The following is a 16,828-nucleotide window of genomic DNA, read 5'->3' on the forward strand; positions in this document are numbered from 1 at the left end:
TCTAAAAAAATGACTCTTGAAACCGTCTCATATGAGTTTTTGTCACTATAATAATAGATAAACTCATTATAAAAATTAGATTTGGTCATTTATTAGATTTTCAAATTTACTCCTATCATTCTTTCAATATATTTAATCATTAAAAGGCAAAAACGTAATTAATCATTCAAAAACTTCTCATCTCTTATTACCACTATCTCGTTATCCTAATAGAAGAAAAACTTATAAGTAAGTTCAAATTAAATATATATTTTGTGTACATACAATGCATGTGCTCGGTGTATTAGTTTCAAGAAATCATAGAGTGGATACCCATACTTCAATCAATATTCAAGCCAAACTATTATTCATATCTATTATTTTTTAATAGTTGAGAGACTTATAAAAATTGTTTTTGAGGACACCAACTTGATTATTTTATTTTTTGTCCTTTCTCTACACAATAATAATTTTATTTCTCATTTTTAAAATTATTCTTACATCAATTTATTGTAAGTTAACTTTGTCGGTGTATATTATCAATTCAAAATAACTCATCTTACTATATTATAATAGTTGAGGGGCTTATAAAAACTGTTTTTGATAACACCAACTTTATTATTTCTGTTTTTTGCCCTTTCTATACGCAATAATAAATTTTATTTCTTATTTTTAAAATTATTCTTACCTCAATTTATGATAAGTTAACTTTATCGGTGTATATTATCAATTCAAAATAACTCATCTAAATTACATTCATTTATATTTTGATATTGATATTTGTATATTATATATAACACACATTGCATGTGCATAATTGCTAGTTATTCATTAAAATTCTTAGATAAACATCTGGGCCAAATAATTTTCGGCCAAAAGATTTGGTTCAATCAAATTCACATAAATTTTTCGATAGAAGCGATTTTATCTGGATCATTAGAAGTGTTGACCAATTACATTTTAAATTGAACCTCAAACATTTATTATTTATTATTATTATTTTTAAATGTAAAGCTTTTATTGGTCACATGACTCACATTCCTTCTTCTTTCTCTCAGTCTCAGACACACATACAAAATGCATACATATTATTTAATGTGTAATATGCTATAATTGAGGCAACTGAAGAGGCAACGTGAGTAGCAGCACTGATTCTGAGGCTGTGGTCAATTATATAAAGGGTAAATTTTATATAAAGGGTAAATTTTTTTAAAATCAACATTTTATAATATAACTTCAATGATATATATAGTTAAAACTTCACTTTGTATGTATATATGGATAACACAAATAATTAATAGATATTATAGTGTTATATTATCGTATAATATTAATATCAGACTCTGTGAAAGTTTTTATAATTTATAATTTAATGGGAACAACTGGAAACTTTTAGTCGGTAGGTATACAGGATGATATTTAGCATTTTCCCTCCATTATTATTGCAATGTGTATTCTAAATTTCCAATTTGAAAAAAAAAAAAAAAAAACTGAAAAAGGTGTGGACATGATAAGTTATATTGAGTTGAAACAAAAGAATAATATTCAACTCGTATATATTCGAATTTATTGAATTCAAATCAAATTCGAAAACGTTCAAACCTTTTTTTTTTTTTTTAGCGAAGATTCAGTTCAGTTATATTGTTCGATAGTTCACAAGTTGTTCGCAGAATTTGATATGTTATTAATAAATAAAATATAAATATATATTAAAACAAATTGATCTCGAGCCTTCCGTTTGGTAGCCTATATTATTAATCTGTGTATAACTCATCTTATTTAATCACGCGTTTTTCTCGTTATATTATTTATTCATCTATTAATTATTTATTTTACATCAATGAAATCATCAATTATTTATCTTACATCACTCAAATCATTGAATTAAAATTACTATATTACCCTTTATAAATAATATTATTCATATTTTATTTATTGTTAAAAGAACAAAATGGTAATTTATCATTTTATATAAATTTTAATCAATCAAATCAAATAAATTATAATACATCAATCAAATCAAATACTATATTCACTATCATTTTTTATTTATTTTTATTATATTATATTACTTATCTATGTATTATTTATCACATCATACCTACCAAATGGTTAGAGTATTATTTTCGAGCAATATATAATTTAATTGACTCACGAATATGTTCGAATCTTTCGAGCCGATATCAAACTTGAACTTGATTTAAATCAAATCAAACTTGAATATAAAATTTCAATTTCTCAAATTTAATTAAAAATAGGCTCGAGCTCAAATATATATATTTTGAAACGAATTCGAGTCTTAAAATCTTCATCACATGACATCTCTCTTGATTCGGAGACTGGTGTATTTACTATTTACTATTTATATTTATCTTATCATTCATTATTAAAAAAAATGATAATAATCTTTTTCATTGGGTTAAACAAAAGCCATGGACCCGATCATGCAAAGGAGGGCAAAATGGCCATTTCGGTTCGTGAAAAAGACTGCGGCCCCGCTGTCTCCCCTCGCCGGTTCAGAGAATGATCCTGGAGTTTATCATGGGGATGAAATCAAGTACAGCACCCATCCTGCACCGAGCCAATCTCAATCGACAAAATTGTTTGTACACTCCTCCGTTTCGATTTGGGAAAGCTGGTTGAAGGTGTCTATTCCATGGCCCATTGCTCCATGTTGCAATCTGTCCTGAGTCCTGACCCCAGCAGTCATCTTCGCGTCACGATCGTCATCATCATTCCTTCATTCATTCATAATAACAGATTGAAAGAACAGAGAGAGAGACTTTTGTGTTGCTTTTTGGTTGTGGGTTTCTGGTGCTGTGATTTTCAGCGATGGGTTGTCATGTTTAATTAAGCAAATATTCTTCTTTTCTTCTTTCCTTGACATTGTTATTCGTATGTCAACAACGTTCGACCTCTCAAAACTCGTATTTTTTTTGTCCTACTGTCCATCCCATGTAGTTTTCCTGCCAATGTGGTTTAAAGATTTGGCTTTCTCGCGATATTTGAGATTTTGAGCTGTTTGTGGGAAGTCCCGAATCATGGGAACTTGCTAGATTTTGCAAGGTTTGATTGGTCTCGATCGGAGTTTCTTTTCGCAAAGTCTTGAATGCATTTCTGATGGTCCAGTTCTCTTGATAAATAAGTTTAGTTTCGGTTCTTTAATCATGTTATTCGGGATATTCAGGGTGCTCGGTTAGCTGGTTATGATTGTTTTTCAGTTTTAGTGTTTGCCCATTACGGTTTTTGATGCTTGGATTTTAGCTCGACAGTTGTTATCTGTTTGAAGTGTTTTTTTATTGCAAGTGGTTGAATAAAGAAGAAATGCGAATGGTCAAATATTTATGAGTTGTGTGCAGATTCATTATTTGGTCTTCTTTGTGATCTTTCATCTACCCTTTAATTCTGATCGCAGAGATCCATTCGGTTATTTAGTTTTCTTGGCAACGCCATGTTGCATTTGACCAAAGAAATCTCTCATATTGGAAAATTACGTCATCTGGTAATCACTGCAAGAGTTGAAATACCTTCAAGTGATTTGAAGTTTGGCTAAAAGAATGATTTTTTGATCAGTAGAAATTTTTGTGATTTCTTTGTTCCATTGATGAAAACATTTCAGTTTCAGTCAATCTACATTACTTAGAATATTACTGAAACGGTTCAGTTCTTGTTTAGGAATGTAGATTTCATGAGGGAATGATGGCTTGTAATGCACGATTTTGGAACCTTTTGAATTGATCCCATGATTGTTTTGTTAGATTTCAGGACCTTTCTACATTTTGATCTCACGCCACATGTTTCCCAATTCTTCAGGATTGGATTGTCTTGCTATCATAAATCATTTACTCTGATGATGCTAACGAGGACTCCATGGCGAAAAAAGTTGTTTTGACTAAGAGACAAGTTGATGGTGAGTGTCGCCCTTTTCTTAGTGAATGTACAGAAGATAAATAGAACAAGAGACCTGGTAAAACGTAATGCATTTCACTTGAAGCCTACCTAGTCCCAGATGCGAATGGAATGAGTAGCATTTTGTGTATAAGTTGTTTTGACTTTGTGTAAGTTTTGAAAATTTAGGATCAATCGATCTAATTAGGATGATGAATTACGGTTGGTACATTCAGTTGTCCTTTAATAACCAATTGAATATGCCTGTGAAAATTGAGGGTTAGGTTATTCAGTTATTGTAAGCTTATCGGAATATTCAATGTACCAGGTACCATGTTCCTTGAAAGGAAAAAAATCAAATATCAAGTTGTCTTTTAAGAAAAGACCATGAACTTTTACCTGTTGGAACTTTTTGCTTGCCTGAATGTGTGTCTGTCGATTCCCTGCATTTGGTGGTCAATGTATTTGAAACTGAATAATGTTAGAAAACCTGCTGTGATTGTGCCAGTGGGTACTATCAAAGAGATAAGAGAGAGTAAGTGTGAGGGTAAGACAAGTTCTCCCCAAACTTTTTCACATCTGTTTTATAAATGATGAAGGGTTGGTTATTTATGCATTTTTCCTTTAGTAAATAGGTGTGATAATATGTTATTTACTCTTTTTATGCGCTTTGTCCGAAAAAGTATATATCCTTGTTTACATTTTTCAGGCTTCGAGGCTCCTCGAAACAGTTTGGAACGTCCACTGGAGACATTCAATGGCTTGCGTGCTTTGAGAGATGATTTACAGGTGAGCAAGCATTGCCTTGTTTAGACTTAAATCATCTTTTGTGTAGCTCTTTGTACGAGTGTGTGTTTGTTGCTCGAGTAGTCTTTCACTTGATAATAATGATGGCCAAGTTTTTTTCCCCTGTTTCGTCTCACTCCTTGATGTTCATTGGGATTTTGTGTTCTCTGGATGTTCTGTTCTAGTTCCGCTGCTAAATTGAAGCACAGACAATCTTTTTAATACCAAAAAAATTCTTCTTATTTCTGTGTTTACTGTGATAACATTTGGTGCTTGTAAGCAGTATTCTTATCACATGACAAAGGAATCATCTAGCAAGAACTGCTTCCCGGTAAAGACACTGATGAGTAAAGAGATTTCTACTAGGCCAAAAAACACCAACCAAAATTTGCCAAGTGTCGTGGCTCGTCTAATGGGAGTTGAGATTTTACCTTTATATACAAAATCAGTGGCTCAACTGGGTGAAATAAAAGATAAACCCCCGGCAGGGCAGTTGTTAGACAAGACACGACCTGAAAAGGGCTCGAATATCTCTCAACAGCTGCTGTTTGGTTCCTGTGGCCACTTTAGAGACAGCTACTCTGATATGTGCAGCAGTCGTACACAGGTGAACAAGTATAAGACCCGAGAGCATCCTCAAGAGGAAGAACTGCAGAAGTTTAAGAAAAAATTTGAAGCATGGCAAGCAGCAAGGTTTAAAGAATGTTCGAAGGTTGTAGAATTTAGCAGCAATCCAACCCAATTGATCGCACAAGCGGACCTTAACAGAGAAAAGATTTTTTTCTATGCTAATTCTGAGAGAACCTCAACTTGTGAGATGATGGATGAACCTAAGGATTTTGCGGTTCTAGCAGGTCCACACGAAACACTTACTTTACAGAGCTGTAAAAGGAAAAACAATTATGACTCATCTGATGAGAAGAATTCTCTGTGTTCAAATGCAATGACAAGAACGTGCTTTAGTGATTCTCAACCAATGAATTCTGATAGGTTACTTGACATGGCTTCAGCATCTGCCAATATTGTTGTCCTTAGACCTGGTTTTACCCCAACGGGTCTTGATGAAGGTTCATGGAATAGTACTCCTTGTGCTAGTCAATATAGAGGTAGTGTAGAAGATTTTCTTGAAGAGGTGAAGGAAAGGCTGAAGATCGAGTTGCAAGGTAAAAGCTCTAAAAGGAGCATAACTGCTAGAGGAGGTGGGATTGAAACTCCTTATTGGGAAAAACCTTCTGAATCAAGAGAAATAGCTCTGAATTTAGCACAAGAAGTAAGGGAAATTGTGACGAAAGATTTGGGGATGGATTTGATAAGGTCAGGGTCTACAAAATCATATGGAAAAGAAATTTGGTTTAATGGATCCGGTTCTCCCGAGTTCATTAACAGAGATACAAGGAGATTGAGAAATGGTCTGAAAGGAGAAGCCAATCAAGAAATTCCAATGGCTGACTGCTTCAGATCAAGATTATTGATATCAAATAATAATACGGGCATATCCGGACGCTCAAGATACCTCAATAAGTTTACTAATGAACTAGAGAAGCCAAATAGGTCTTTCAGACGAGAGCTTGACGGTAGTAAAATGTACCAAAAAGAACCGTCTCCTCAAAGCCTGGCGCGATCTTTGTCTGCCCCAGTATCTGGAACGCCATTTGGAAAACTCCTTCTTGAAGATCGTCGAGTCTCAATTGGAGTCCAAATAAGAAGAAAGCATGAGATTATTGATAAAGTCTCAATGAAAACCAAGAAACAGAAAAAGGAAACATTCAACATCAAGGAAAAGGTTTCGACACTTACAGGGAAACTGTTTCTCCACAGGAGAGTTAAGTCAACAGAGGAACCACATCAAAATAAGAACCACCTCTTAAGAGATATCACGAGCGGACCGACTGTGTTGATGAGTTCCTTTGAGACAAATGTGAGTGGTGTCTTCTCTAAATCTCAACTTTATCCACTTCTGAAATTTTAGATGAATTTTGCATATCTGAGCTAACTTGGCTCTCTTGCATTTTTTTTCTTTTATCTGATGATGTAGGAGAATTCAACTGAAGTGCCACCAAGCCCTGCGTCTGTGTGCAGCAGTAGTCACGATGAGTTCTGGAGGCCGATGGATAACTCAAGCCCATCATCATTCTCAGGTGTACATCAACTGGAGGATGGGGATATGTCTTGTGTGTTCAGGGAATTAAATTCAAATTTGAATGGTCAGTTTATGGATATCAAACCTTTTTTTTTCTCATATTTAACACGAGCCTTAGCTTTTTGACTGATTTCCTGGATATGTTTTACCTTTTCCAATTGTACGAACTGGAGAAAATAAATAGGCATGCTAAAGAAGTCCACTGATTAAAGTTGGTCACCAGTATTGGAATGATAATTGGAGTCAAATAACAATAACTAAAATGCTTGGCAGTATGAAATTATGATAAATGGAAAAATGTAATTCTCTTGATTGCCCATAGTCTTTTTAACTTCGTTTAGTTTCACTGACAAATTCAATTCCTTTTATAGTTGGAAACTTAAAGCGAACAACACAACTACATTGCAAGATGCATTCTTTGATACCATGACTTGCTATCTGTCAACATCTTGCATTTTTTCCCGTTACATTTACAAAGCACTTCAGCTGTTTTTTGTTTTGGATAATGCAGAGTTGCGGAAGAAACTGAACCTACTTGAATTTGCTGATCCAGAGGAGGATGTCAATGAACAGCAGCCAAGTGAAGTAGAAGTGGACATAGAGAATCAAGATGAAGCCTACATCAAAGAGTTGCTCGTTGCGGCAGGTTTGTATGATGGTTCGTATAATCGTTCTTTGTCGAAATGGGACCCACTGGGTAAGCCTATTAGTAACCATGTCTTTGAAGAAGTGGAAGATTCTTACAGAACAACAACTGAGGTTGATGATCTTTGTTCAAAATATCACAGAGGAAAATTAAATCACAAGATGGTTTTTGACTTATTAAATGAAGTACTTCCAAACATACTAAGGCCACCCATAAACCAGTCGAAATATATGGAAAAGGCTTTTGGTTATGTACATAAACCTCCATTAGGAAAGAAGCTTCTGTTTCACATATGGGAATTTATCCGGCTCTACGTGAACCCGCCATCCGATAAATCATATTATGCTCTTGATAGTCTGCTAACCCGAGATTGGAAGATGAGTACATGGTCCCATTTGATTGATGACGACATGAACTCCATTGGTCGAGAGATTGAATCTCAGATCATGGAAGAAATGATCGAAGAAATGGTCGAGGATATTGAGCAATGACATCGTGAAAAAATCTGAATTAGTACTGGTTCCCTAGTTATCTTCATGCCTTGCAGATTGGATTGTAAGGAGGTATGATTGAATAATGGTGGAACATACGTAGGACCGACGGAGAAATCTTGCTTTGATAAGGGATTTTCGCAAGAAAATGTTTCTAATAATGAGAGGTAATTGTGTGTGAGTAGCTTGACAAAGGGGACTTGCATAAGATAAGAGTGTGCATTATGTTTAGCGTTAGAAAGATAGCAGAGGCTGTGTACATTGGTGATTTGTCTTTTTTTTTTGTCTGTGTTTTTGTCCTCTTTTAGATAACTCCATTAGTTCATTTATTCCCAGTCTCGTGTCAAAATCTTGTTTTCATGAACTGGAAAAGTTGTATGTAAAATGCAGGTTTGAAGTACAAATCAAGTTAATAGGTGCGAAAATCTTGTCTAACCAGCATCACTTAGTTGATGTGCACTCAGGCCATGGTTTCATGAGATCGTAAAATTGAAATCAGAACTGTTTTCTCAAAAACAAAAGGTGAAACTGTTGTTTTCGTTTTGGTTCCAAATGTGGGAATCGGAACTGTGGACTTTGGTCTGGTTTTGATTCCTAAATAATAAGCAAATGAGACCAGAAGCACAATGGCAATTATGTGGAACCATAACTAGAATTGTAAGTTAATGTTAAAATAAGCATATCTTAATATACAAAACAATTTAATTTATATAATTAAACTGCTAAATTTGTAGTAGCAAGTCTTGTCGCAAGACGTGCTGTGTGTGGTCCGTAGAAAAGTTGGATAATGAAGTAGTAATTTTTTTAAAAATAACACTCTAAAAAAAATAAAAAAAATAAAATAAAAGACATTAATTTCTGAAATTGTAATGGTAAGATAATGAAAGAAGAAATATGAAATATGTAGTTGAATAGTTAAAAGTTATTTTTGGATCTATATATATATATATATATTATATTATAAAAGTGTGAACTAATGTCAAAATTTTAAATAGTTGTCAACTTTATCTTTTGTTTATTCATACTTGATATATTTTGGTGAGAATGTTTTTTTGTATAATTTGATGAGGTTAAAATTGTCAAACTATGTGCATATTAGATAAAGATCTAATTTTCAAGAAGATTAAAATTCCAAAATTCTTTGGTTTTTTTATTTATTTGTAGATGATTTGAACATATATTTTTTCACAAAAAATATTAATTCAAGAATATTAAAATTTCAAAATTCTTTGTTGTTATTTGCTTGTAAATAAGGTGAAAGATTTTTCCCACAAAAAAAATTAATTGTTTAAGAACCTGATGTTAATATCCTTCGTTTGACATTAATAAGGATTGATTATTTTAAAATGACAAATTAAAATAATAAAGTCAAATAGTTAAATCGTGTGTTAGCAAGGTTAGTGCTATGAAAAAGATTCGACAGTTAATTACATTTCATAAAATTGATATGTGAGTATTTATTTTATCTATTATAAAAAAAAGTCAAAAAATATTTTTCAAACCCTTAATTTGTTGATATTATTATAAAGAAATATTTTTAGCATTTTTTTTAAAAAAGATCGTCCAACAAAAAATAAAAAAATAAATATATTAAAATTCAAATGATTATTGTCGAGAACATCACAAGAATTATTATTGAAGATTATGAGAATAGTTATCCTTTCACAAAGAAAAAAAATACAAAAGTACAAAACTGTGAAAGAGATAAAAGTTCAAAATATAAAAAAATAAAACATTTGACACAATAATTTAATTTAAAGTTTAAAACTTCTTATCTATATTATATGTTAACTTTTCATAAATCAATAACAGTAAAATAAAAGTTGACACTATGTATTATATTTTTTTCTTCTATTAAATTATATTTAATAACACTATTATGATATCAATTTTAATATAGATATTTTTTTAATATCTAATTTATACAAATTTATAAGATTGATCTTAATATGTTTTTCAAAAATTATAAATTCATTTAGATCGATTTGTATGGCATAATTTTTTTGAACAAATAGCTTTTGCACGTATTTTATAATATATATATATATATATATATAATACAGATTATATTACATTAAATGTATTATTGACTAAAATATCGTGAAAATCATTAAATTAATGCAAATTAATCCATTCCCAACTTATTTCTTTAACAATTCTTATTAATAGTGGAAGTGTGTTTTCACGTGTGCATCACACGTATTTTTTCCTAGTTATAGAAAAGTTTCAATATTGTACTTCATTCATCTCAATTATGTAGTCTTAATTTTTTTCACATAGATTAAAAAAAAACATTGGAAAAACTAATTATGTAGACACTTTCTATTTTATCTTTATTTAATGCATTCAAAAAATGGTTGCACAATTTTTAATATTTAGTTAATTGGGGTATATCAGTAAAAAAATATAAAAAAAAACTATTACTAAATATGTTGTATGACTATCAGTGTTCTAAAAGGCGGCGCCTAAGCGCTAGGCGGTAGCCCACGGGCCCGATATTTAGACAGTTGAAGCTTCTGAGAATTATTACATTAATTAGCCGTCTAGGCCGCCTAATCGTCTCATAGACGTCTCAAAATCCGCTTAGGCGGCCGCCTAGATTAACATATATATAACATTTTTATTTTTTTATTTTACTTTTTTTAACAAAGATTATTTGACATATTTGTCCATCATTCTGTAGCGGATGAAGACGAGAAATATTTCATGTATTTCAAGTTTGAATTCGATAAAGATGAATTATTGGAGATATATTAGATTAATAAGAATAATTAGATATTTAGACTAAAAAAAACCAGTTAGGCAGGTGAATTCAATAAAAAAGAATTTATATTGAAGAAATATTAAGATGAATTGGAGTAGAATAATAAGATATATATTTACTATTTAGCCTAAAAAGAAAAAACCGTCTAGGCGGACGCTAGGCGGTGGGTGACCGCTCGCCCACCGCCACCGCTTTTTATAACATTGATGACTATATATTTGAAATAAACAAAAAAGAAAATGTGACTTATATAATCGAAACGAATGAAATATCATGTTGTCATCCACCGCCACCGCTTTTTATAACATTGATGACTATATATTTGAAATAAAAAAAAAGAAAATGTACAATCGAAATGAATGAAATATCATATTGTTTGAATTGATATAAAAATAAAGTTCGTTGTATATATATGTGTGTATAAACACATATTTATATATAGAAAAGTAATATTTATTTTCGAGCAGACTGATTTGGTGGACTTTTTTTTTTTAGACGGTGGATTTACCTAAAAATATTTTCGAGAATAGATTACCCGGACAAACACAAGCGCCGACACGAAAAAGAGAGGGAAAGAGAATATCGGCGCTAATTGCGGACAGCACACATGATGTTTTTATTTTATTTATTTATTTATTTATCATAATTTTGAGAGAATTATTTATTTATCATAATAAACTTGTACTAGTACTACTATTTTGCTTTACTTTCTCGTTACCTTTTGTGTCCCACTGGTCTTTTTCTTTTACCCAATTCACACACCCCACATTTGCCAAGATTTGAACGAGCAATGGAGTGGGAGAAACCGCCGCCGCAGGGGGAGGATTTCAACGGCGGAGGCGGGGGGATGTTTGTCAAGGTCATGACTGATGACCAAATGGAAGACCTACGCAAGCAGATTGCGGTTTACGCCACCATTTGCGAACAGCTCGTCGAATTGCACAAATCCCTCACTTCCCAAAACGATCTCGCAGGTAATATCAACTCACATCTGCACTTCTATCTCTTGCCTGATCCTTAAATTTACCATTTCAACGTAATGTTCCTTGAATTGCGCAAATCCCTCGCTTGTAGTGATGTTACGCCTTGTGGCCTTTTGGCTTGATATGTATCGGCTAGTAGGTAATTCTTGTACTTCTGATTTCGTAATTTGCTTGTTTTTGATAGTTTTAATCTTCTGGAATTAAGTCTTGGTGTTACCTTTTCAATCTTTTTTCTTGCTGGTTTTCTTATTTCATTTATGCTCTGTTTATGCATTTCTTTGCATATTTTATAACTTGTTGGATGACTTCAAAATTGATACATAATGGTTGCCTATAACTTGTATTTGACTCCTATAGTTGGAGTTTTGATTGGCCAAGTGGTGGAGCCAATTCTAGCCAGTAGGCGCCACCGCTCCAGATTCGATATTTACTGATGTACCTTAGCTCTCTTTATTTGATCAAATCGTTAAGGTTTTACGTTTGTCCCCCGAAGATAAATTCCTGACTCTGCTGCCTCGAAATAGTAATATGTGTTGGTACTTTTTACGGTAAAACTTAGCTGTGAATTGTGATCATAGGAAACACTATGATCACAACCACCGCAGAAATTTTAGTTTGGGTTATGTTTACTGCCTAGATGTTGCTTCATGCTCTTCTTTTTTTGGTTTTATTGGTAGTGTTTTTAAAATGAATAAAAGCAATAAGATTCACATCCACTTGACCAGTTGATCAGACAACGGACCAGTAATATTGACGTTTTTTGTGTTACCTCATCAGGAGTGAGGTTTGGAAACCCATACTGTGACCCCTTGATAACATCTGGAGCCCATAAAATCACTGGCAGACAACGTTGGACCCCGACACCTATGCAGCTTCAGTATCTAGAGCACTTATTTGATCAAGGAAATGGTACTCCAAGCAAGCAGAAGATCAAAGACATAACCACGGAGTTGGCACAACACGGACAGATTTCTGAAACAAATGTCTATAATTGGTTTCAAAATAGACGTGCACGGTCAAAAAGGAAGCAACAGGCTGCACCAACGGCAAACAACGTTGACTCGGAAGTCGAGACAGAGGTCGAGTCACCCAATGAGAAGACTAAGAAGCCAGAGGAATCCCAGCCTCCACACATTTTATGTTCAAGGACCGAGGATCTATGCTTTCAAAGTTCTCAGGGTACTTCTGCAATTCATCCTGCGGATCCACATGTCAGTAAATCTGAAACGATGCTGCCTCCTGAAAGTAGCTCAACTCTTGGTGGTAGTTTTGGGCAAGCATCCTTTTATGGAAATATGTTACCGCACTCAAGTACGTACTTTTCTATGTTTCTGCTCGCTTGCTCCTACAATGGGAGAAATAGTGTCCCACATTTTAGAACGTCATATCCGACAAGTAAACTTGTGGCAATCTTTATGTTCCATTCTTATAACGGTGGATCATAAAGGTGGCTCTTACCAACATATGCTTTTAGCAGGAAAAAAAAAGTAATTTCCTCCCCTCCCAAGTATATTTAAGAGTAGATTTTGGTCAAGCGCCACCTTTCTGATACGGGGCATTTGAAATAAAAAGCATAACAAAAAAACTCATTATCCTGCGTGCACGTGTATTGTATATGTTTTGAGCATATATTTCTTAGATCACAGCTATTCTTATTTGGCTTATAGGCTTTGTCCAGACTTAATTTTTTTGTATGAAATTGCTCCTCACAGGAATGGACAGCTTGATAGGAAAGATGGAACTTCCGGGAAACTATGATCCTTACTTACACCAAGATGACTTCATGGCTTGACAGCCACATACATTTCTTTGCTACATTCAAATTCGAGCAAACCCCAAAAGTTGAGTGCTACTTGGTCTTCATGTAAATATCCAACCAAGGCTGCAAATGATACTGGAATCTGCTGTGATACTTCTGCTTGGCATCGTTTAGGAGATTAGTTTGTTTCTGAACAACCCTCTTCCACACCCCCGATCTTGTTGTTTAGTTAACCGTGTTGGCGTGTTCACATCTTTGTGTTTTTTTCGGTGTTCATACTTTTCATGGAACATCTTTGATTTGCCGGTGTTGTTACGCGTACATACAGACGTTATTATAACAGTTCATACAAGGTCACCATTTTAGCATATCCTAGCTAGTCACACTAAGCGTTTCCTCATTGATTGCATACACATTTCTGTTTGTGGTCCTGTGGATGAAAGAAAAGGGGAAAACTTGGATTAGTCTGGTTTTGTTCCATTTTTATAAAATATTTGTCTTTAATAAAAAAAAAATACATAATATCACTATCTTATTATCGTTTTCTTTTTAAAAAAATACTCTATTAATTTATTGTATTTTAATTAATATTGTACTTGCATTTCACTTTTCGACGGAATTATAGTTTATATGGTTTGATCGATCCAGTAAATTTAGAATTTTTCAAAATGCTAAATCAAATGTATATGTCATTTCTCAATATATTTTCAACAAGTTTATCTTCTCTTATCGATTATTCAGCAACAATGCAACATAGAAAACAAAATCAAACCTATATTATATTCCACGTCATATTTTCAAAGTTTATTTCATTCTTGTTATAATGATTTTTCATCATGATTTCTTTTTTAATGATTTGTACACACTCATTTCTCACAAGTAGCATCAACATTGACGTTGGAAAAGATTGCAAGTTATTGCCTATTGGCAAGTGAATTAAGTTGGTAGGTCCTTTCTCGCTTTTTCTTTTTGGTCTCTTTGTTTACCATTTTTCTTTCAAATTTTAAAAGAAATAAGCTTTCAGACTCCAATTCATTAGATATGAAATCTTGAATTATCAAGATTACTAGCTATTAATTTCGAGACCGTAATAAATTGAGAGATAAATTTTTAGATTTTGAAAATTATTGTTCTGTTAAATAGGAATAGCGATATATGCTTTCACCTTCCGAGTTAAATTGGCCAAAGTCATTAGCACCAGTATATAATTTCGAAAATAAAAAATTTGACGCTTGTTCGATTTCATAGTTTAATACGGTATTTTGTGGTATATAAAACGTAGATAATTAATTTATCTCAAAATTTTTTATGAAACAGTTTCACGGATCTATTTTATGAAACATATCTTTAACTCAATTTCACACATGAAAAAAATATTATTTTTTTTCTGTGAATATTAATCGAATCAACTTGTCTAACAAATATAAATTTTTGTGTCCGTTACAAAGAGATACGATCTTTATTTATTATGCCTATCAAATATGCTTGATTCAAATTTACACATTTTATTAAGTTCATTATTGTCAATTGTCATATAATGGATTTGACCTCACATCACATGCTAAATTATTGTACTAAATAATTAAAATAGTTTTCGACTCATTATCGAACATTGTAATCTATATTTGTGTGAAATAAAAGACTACACGTCGATTTGTCAAAAATAAATTATTTGATTAGACTTTCGAGCCTTTCTCAATAATATATTGTAAAAGCACATCTCAATTGTTATTTAAAAACTATATTTGAATACATTTTTAAAAATAAATTTTTTACAAATATTTTACAAAAATTTTTTTCAAACACATATTTTAAGTTTTTTCCAACATCACTCAGTTGATTTATCTCGTGGCTTTACCACGTTTTTTAATATCTGATAAATTATTTTAAAATTTTAAAAACATCGAACCAAACAGACACATACCCACATCTCACTACCTCTTCGAAAGTATTTTGACAACATTCCATATAGAAAGTGTGTGAGCAACGAATTTTTGGCTAATTTTAACTATTTTTTGTTGTATACAATAAAATGGTGCCTGATGTTGTAACAAATGACTTGATGTTGGTTTAATGATCAAAGTTTAATGATTAAAAAAAATTTGATTGAAGAAAATTTGGCAGAGAGGTCTAATCCTGGCCCAACCCTTCTGCCAACCACGACTTTTTATCATAAAATATAGCATATTGTATAGCAAAAGATTTCATGCAATAATGTAAGCTTCGTATAACGATCTCACAAATTTATATTCACGAGATGAATTGATTTAATTAATATTTAACGAAAAATGATATTTTTTACATAAAAAATAATTTTTTTTTATCATGTGATATTGAAGATTCGTCGCATAAAATTAACGTATAAGATAGAGACAGCAGAAGTTGGTTGTAATATTAATCATATAGATGACATGGAAGAATCCGAATAGATTATGTACAATTCAAATTTGTATAATTGCTAGACAGAGACTTGATCTCTCTCTTATAATGCTAATAATTAAACACAAGTGGGAACTTTTGCCAGATGTAAAACTGCAATTGGTCCCAATAACTTTTCGATTGCGATTTGGCTCCAAAAAAATTAATGCGAAATATCATGATTGTGTGACCATGACCCATGCACTGTGAGGGAGTTTGGGAAAATAGGATTGAAAAATGTGAAAATTAATGTGTTTATTTTTTTTTAAAAAAAATCTACCTCCTAATAATTATATTCATGGTATTGAAAATTGAACTCATGACTAGACTCTGATATTAATCGTTTGTCGTTTTACCAAATTTTATAACCGATGATAATCCAAATATTTTAAATTAAGTACAACAAATTAAGTATCACATTTCGATTATTCTATTCAACTGAAACAATTATTACACCCAACATTCTTTTGCCTCAAAGGATATCCATCCATACATTATCAATATGCCCATAGTCATAGATGAATTTTTTGAACCTCCGAGAGTAGAGAAGATTCGTGAGGATACGCAATGTGGTACGTGAAATTTCAGGAATTTATATATATGAGTTGTGCTCGAAAAGTTGGATTATTTTCTCAAATAATAAGCTAATGTTTTTATAATTATTATTATTTTACAAATATAATGATATCTCACCCTTTTCAACTAATTAAGAAAAACCTAATTTTTTTAATCAATTTTTATCATGATACCTTGGATCATCATTCATCAACAATGGTACGAGTATTTATCTATATTGTCAATTAAATATTTTTTTTATCAATTTTATTGTAATATTTTTACCATTTGACTCAAGCCAAAGTTTCGGATCCAACCTATACCCCTAGATATAACCTAAAGTGCCTGGACAAATTGGACAATAATTTGATGGATAACGTTTTGAAATTAGAGGAATAATGCGGTTGCCAACCATACAC

The 16,828-nt window shown here is 32.2% G+C and overlaps 2 protein-coding genes across 4 annotated transcripts; both read left to right on the forward strand.

The window, feature by feature from the left end:
- Nucleotides 1–2,647: 2,647 nt before the first annotated feature.
- LOC140863606 (uncharacterized) lies at nt 2,648–8,343 on the forward strand. Of its 3 annotated transcripts, none has more exons than XM_073267144.1 (6): nt 2,648–3,124; nt 3,793–3,889; nt 4,577–4,656; nt 4,937–6,571; nt 6,689–6,857; nt 7,305–8,343. In XM_073267144.1, the coding sequence occupies exons 2-6, from the start codon at nt 3,850–3,852 to the stop codon at nt 7,928–7,930; spliced, it is 2,550 nt and encodes an 849-aa protein (XP_073123245.1). In that variant the 5' UTR covers nt 2,648–3,124; nt 3,793–3,849; the 3' UTR covers nt 7,931–8,343. The 3 variants fall into 3 exon arrangements, with proteins under 3 accessions (XP_073123245.1, XP_073123244.1, XP_073123246.1); XM_073267143.1 differs by having other exon boundaries at nt 2,648–3,045; XM_073267145.1 differs by lacking the exon at nt 2,648–3,124 and adding an exon at nt 3,457–3,481.
- A 3,082-nt stretch (nt 8,344–11,425) lies between these two features.
- On the forward strand, nt 11,426–13,877 carry LOC140865501 (WUSCHEL-related homeobox 8). Its single transcript, XM_073270164.1, has 3 exons — nt 11,426–11,668; nt 12,455–12,988; nt 13,390–13,877. The coding sequence occupies exons 1-3, from the start codon at nt 11,485–11,487 to the stop codon at nt 13,467–13,469; spliced, it is 798 nt and encodes a 265-aa protein (XP_073126265.1). The 5' UTR covers nt 11,426–11,484; the 3' UTR covers nt 13,470–13,877.
- The last annotated feature ends 2,951 nt before the right edge of the window (nt 13,878–16,828 follow it).

The sequence above is a fragment of the Henckelia pumila genome, chromosome 4, assembly GCF_033568475.1.
Source record: "Henckelia pumila isolate YLH828 chromosome 4, ASM3356847v2, whole genome shotgun sequence".
In the NCBI taxonomy this organism is placed as follows: domain Eukaryota; kingdom Viridiplantae; phylum Streptophyta; class Magnoliopsida; order Lamiales; family Gesneriaceae; genus Henckelia; species Henckelia pumila.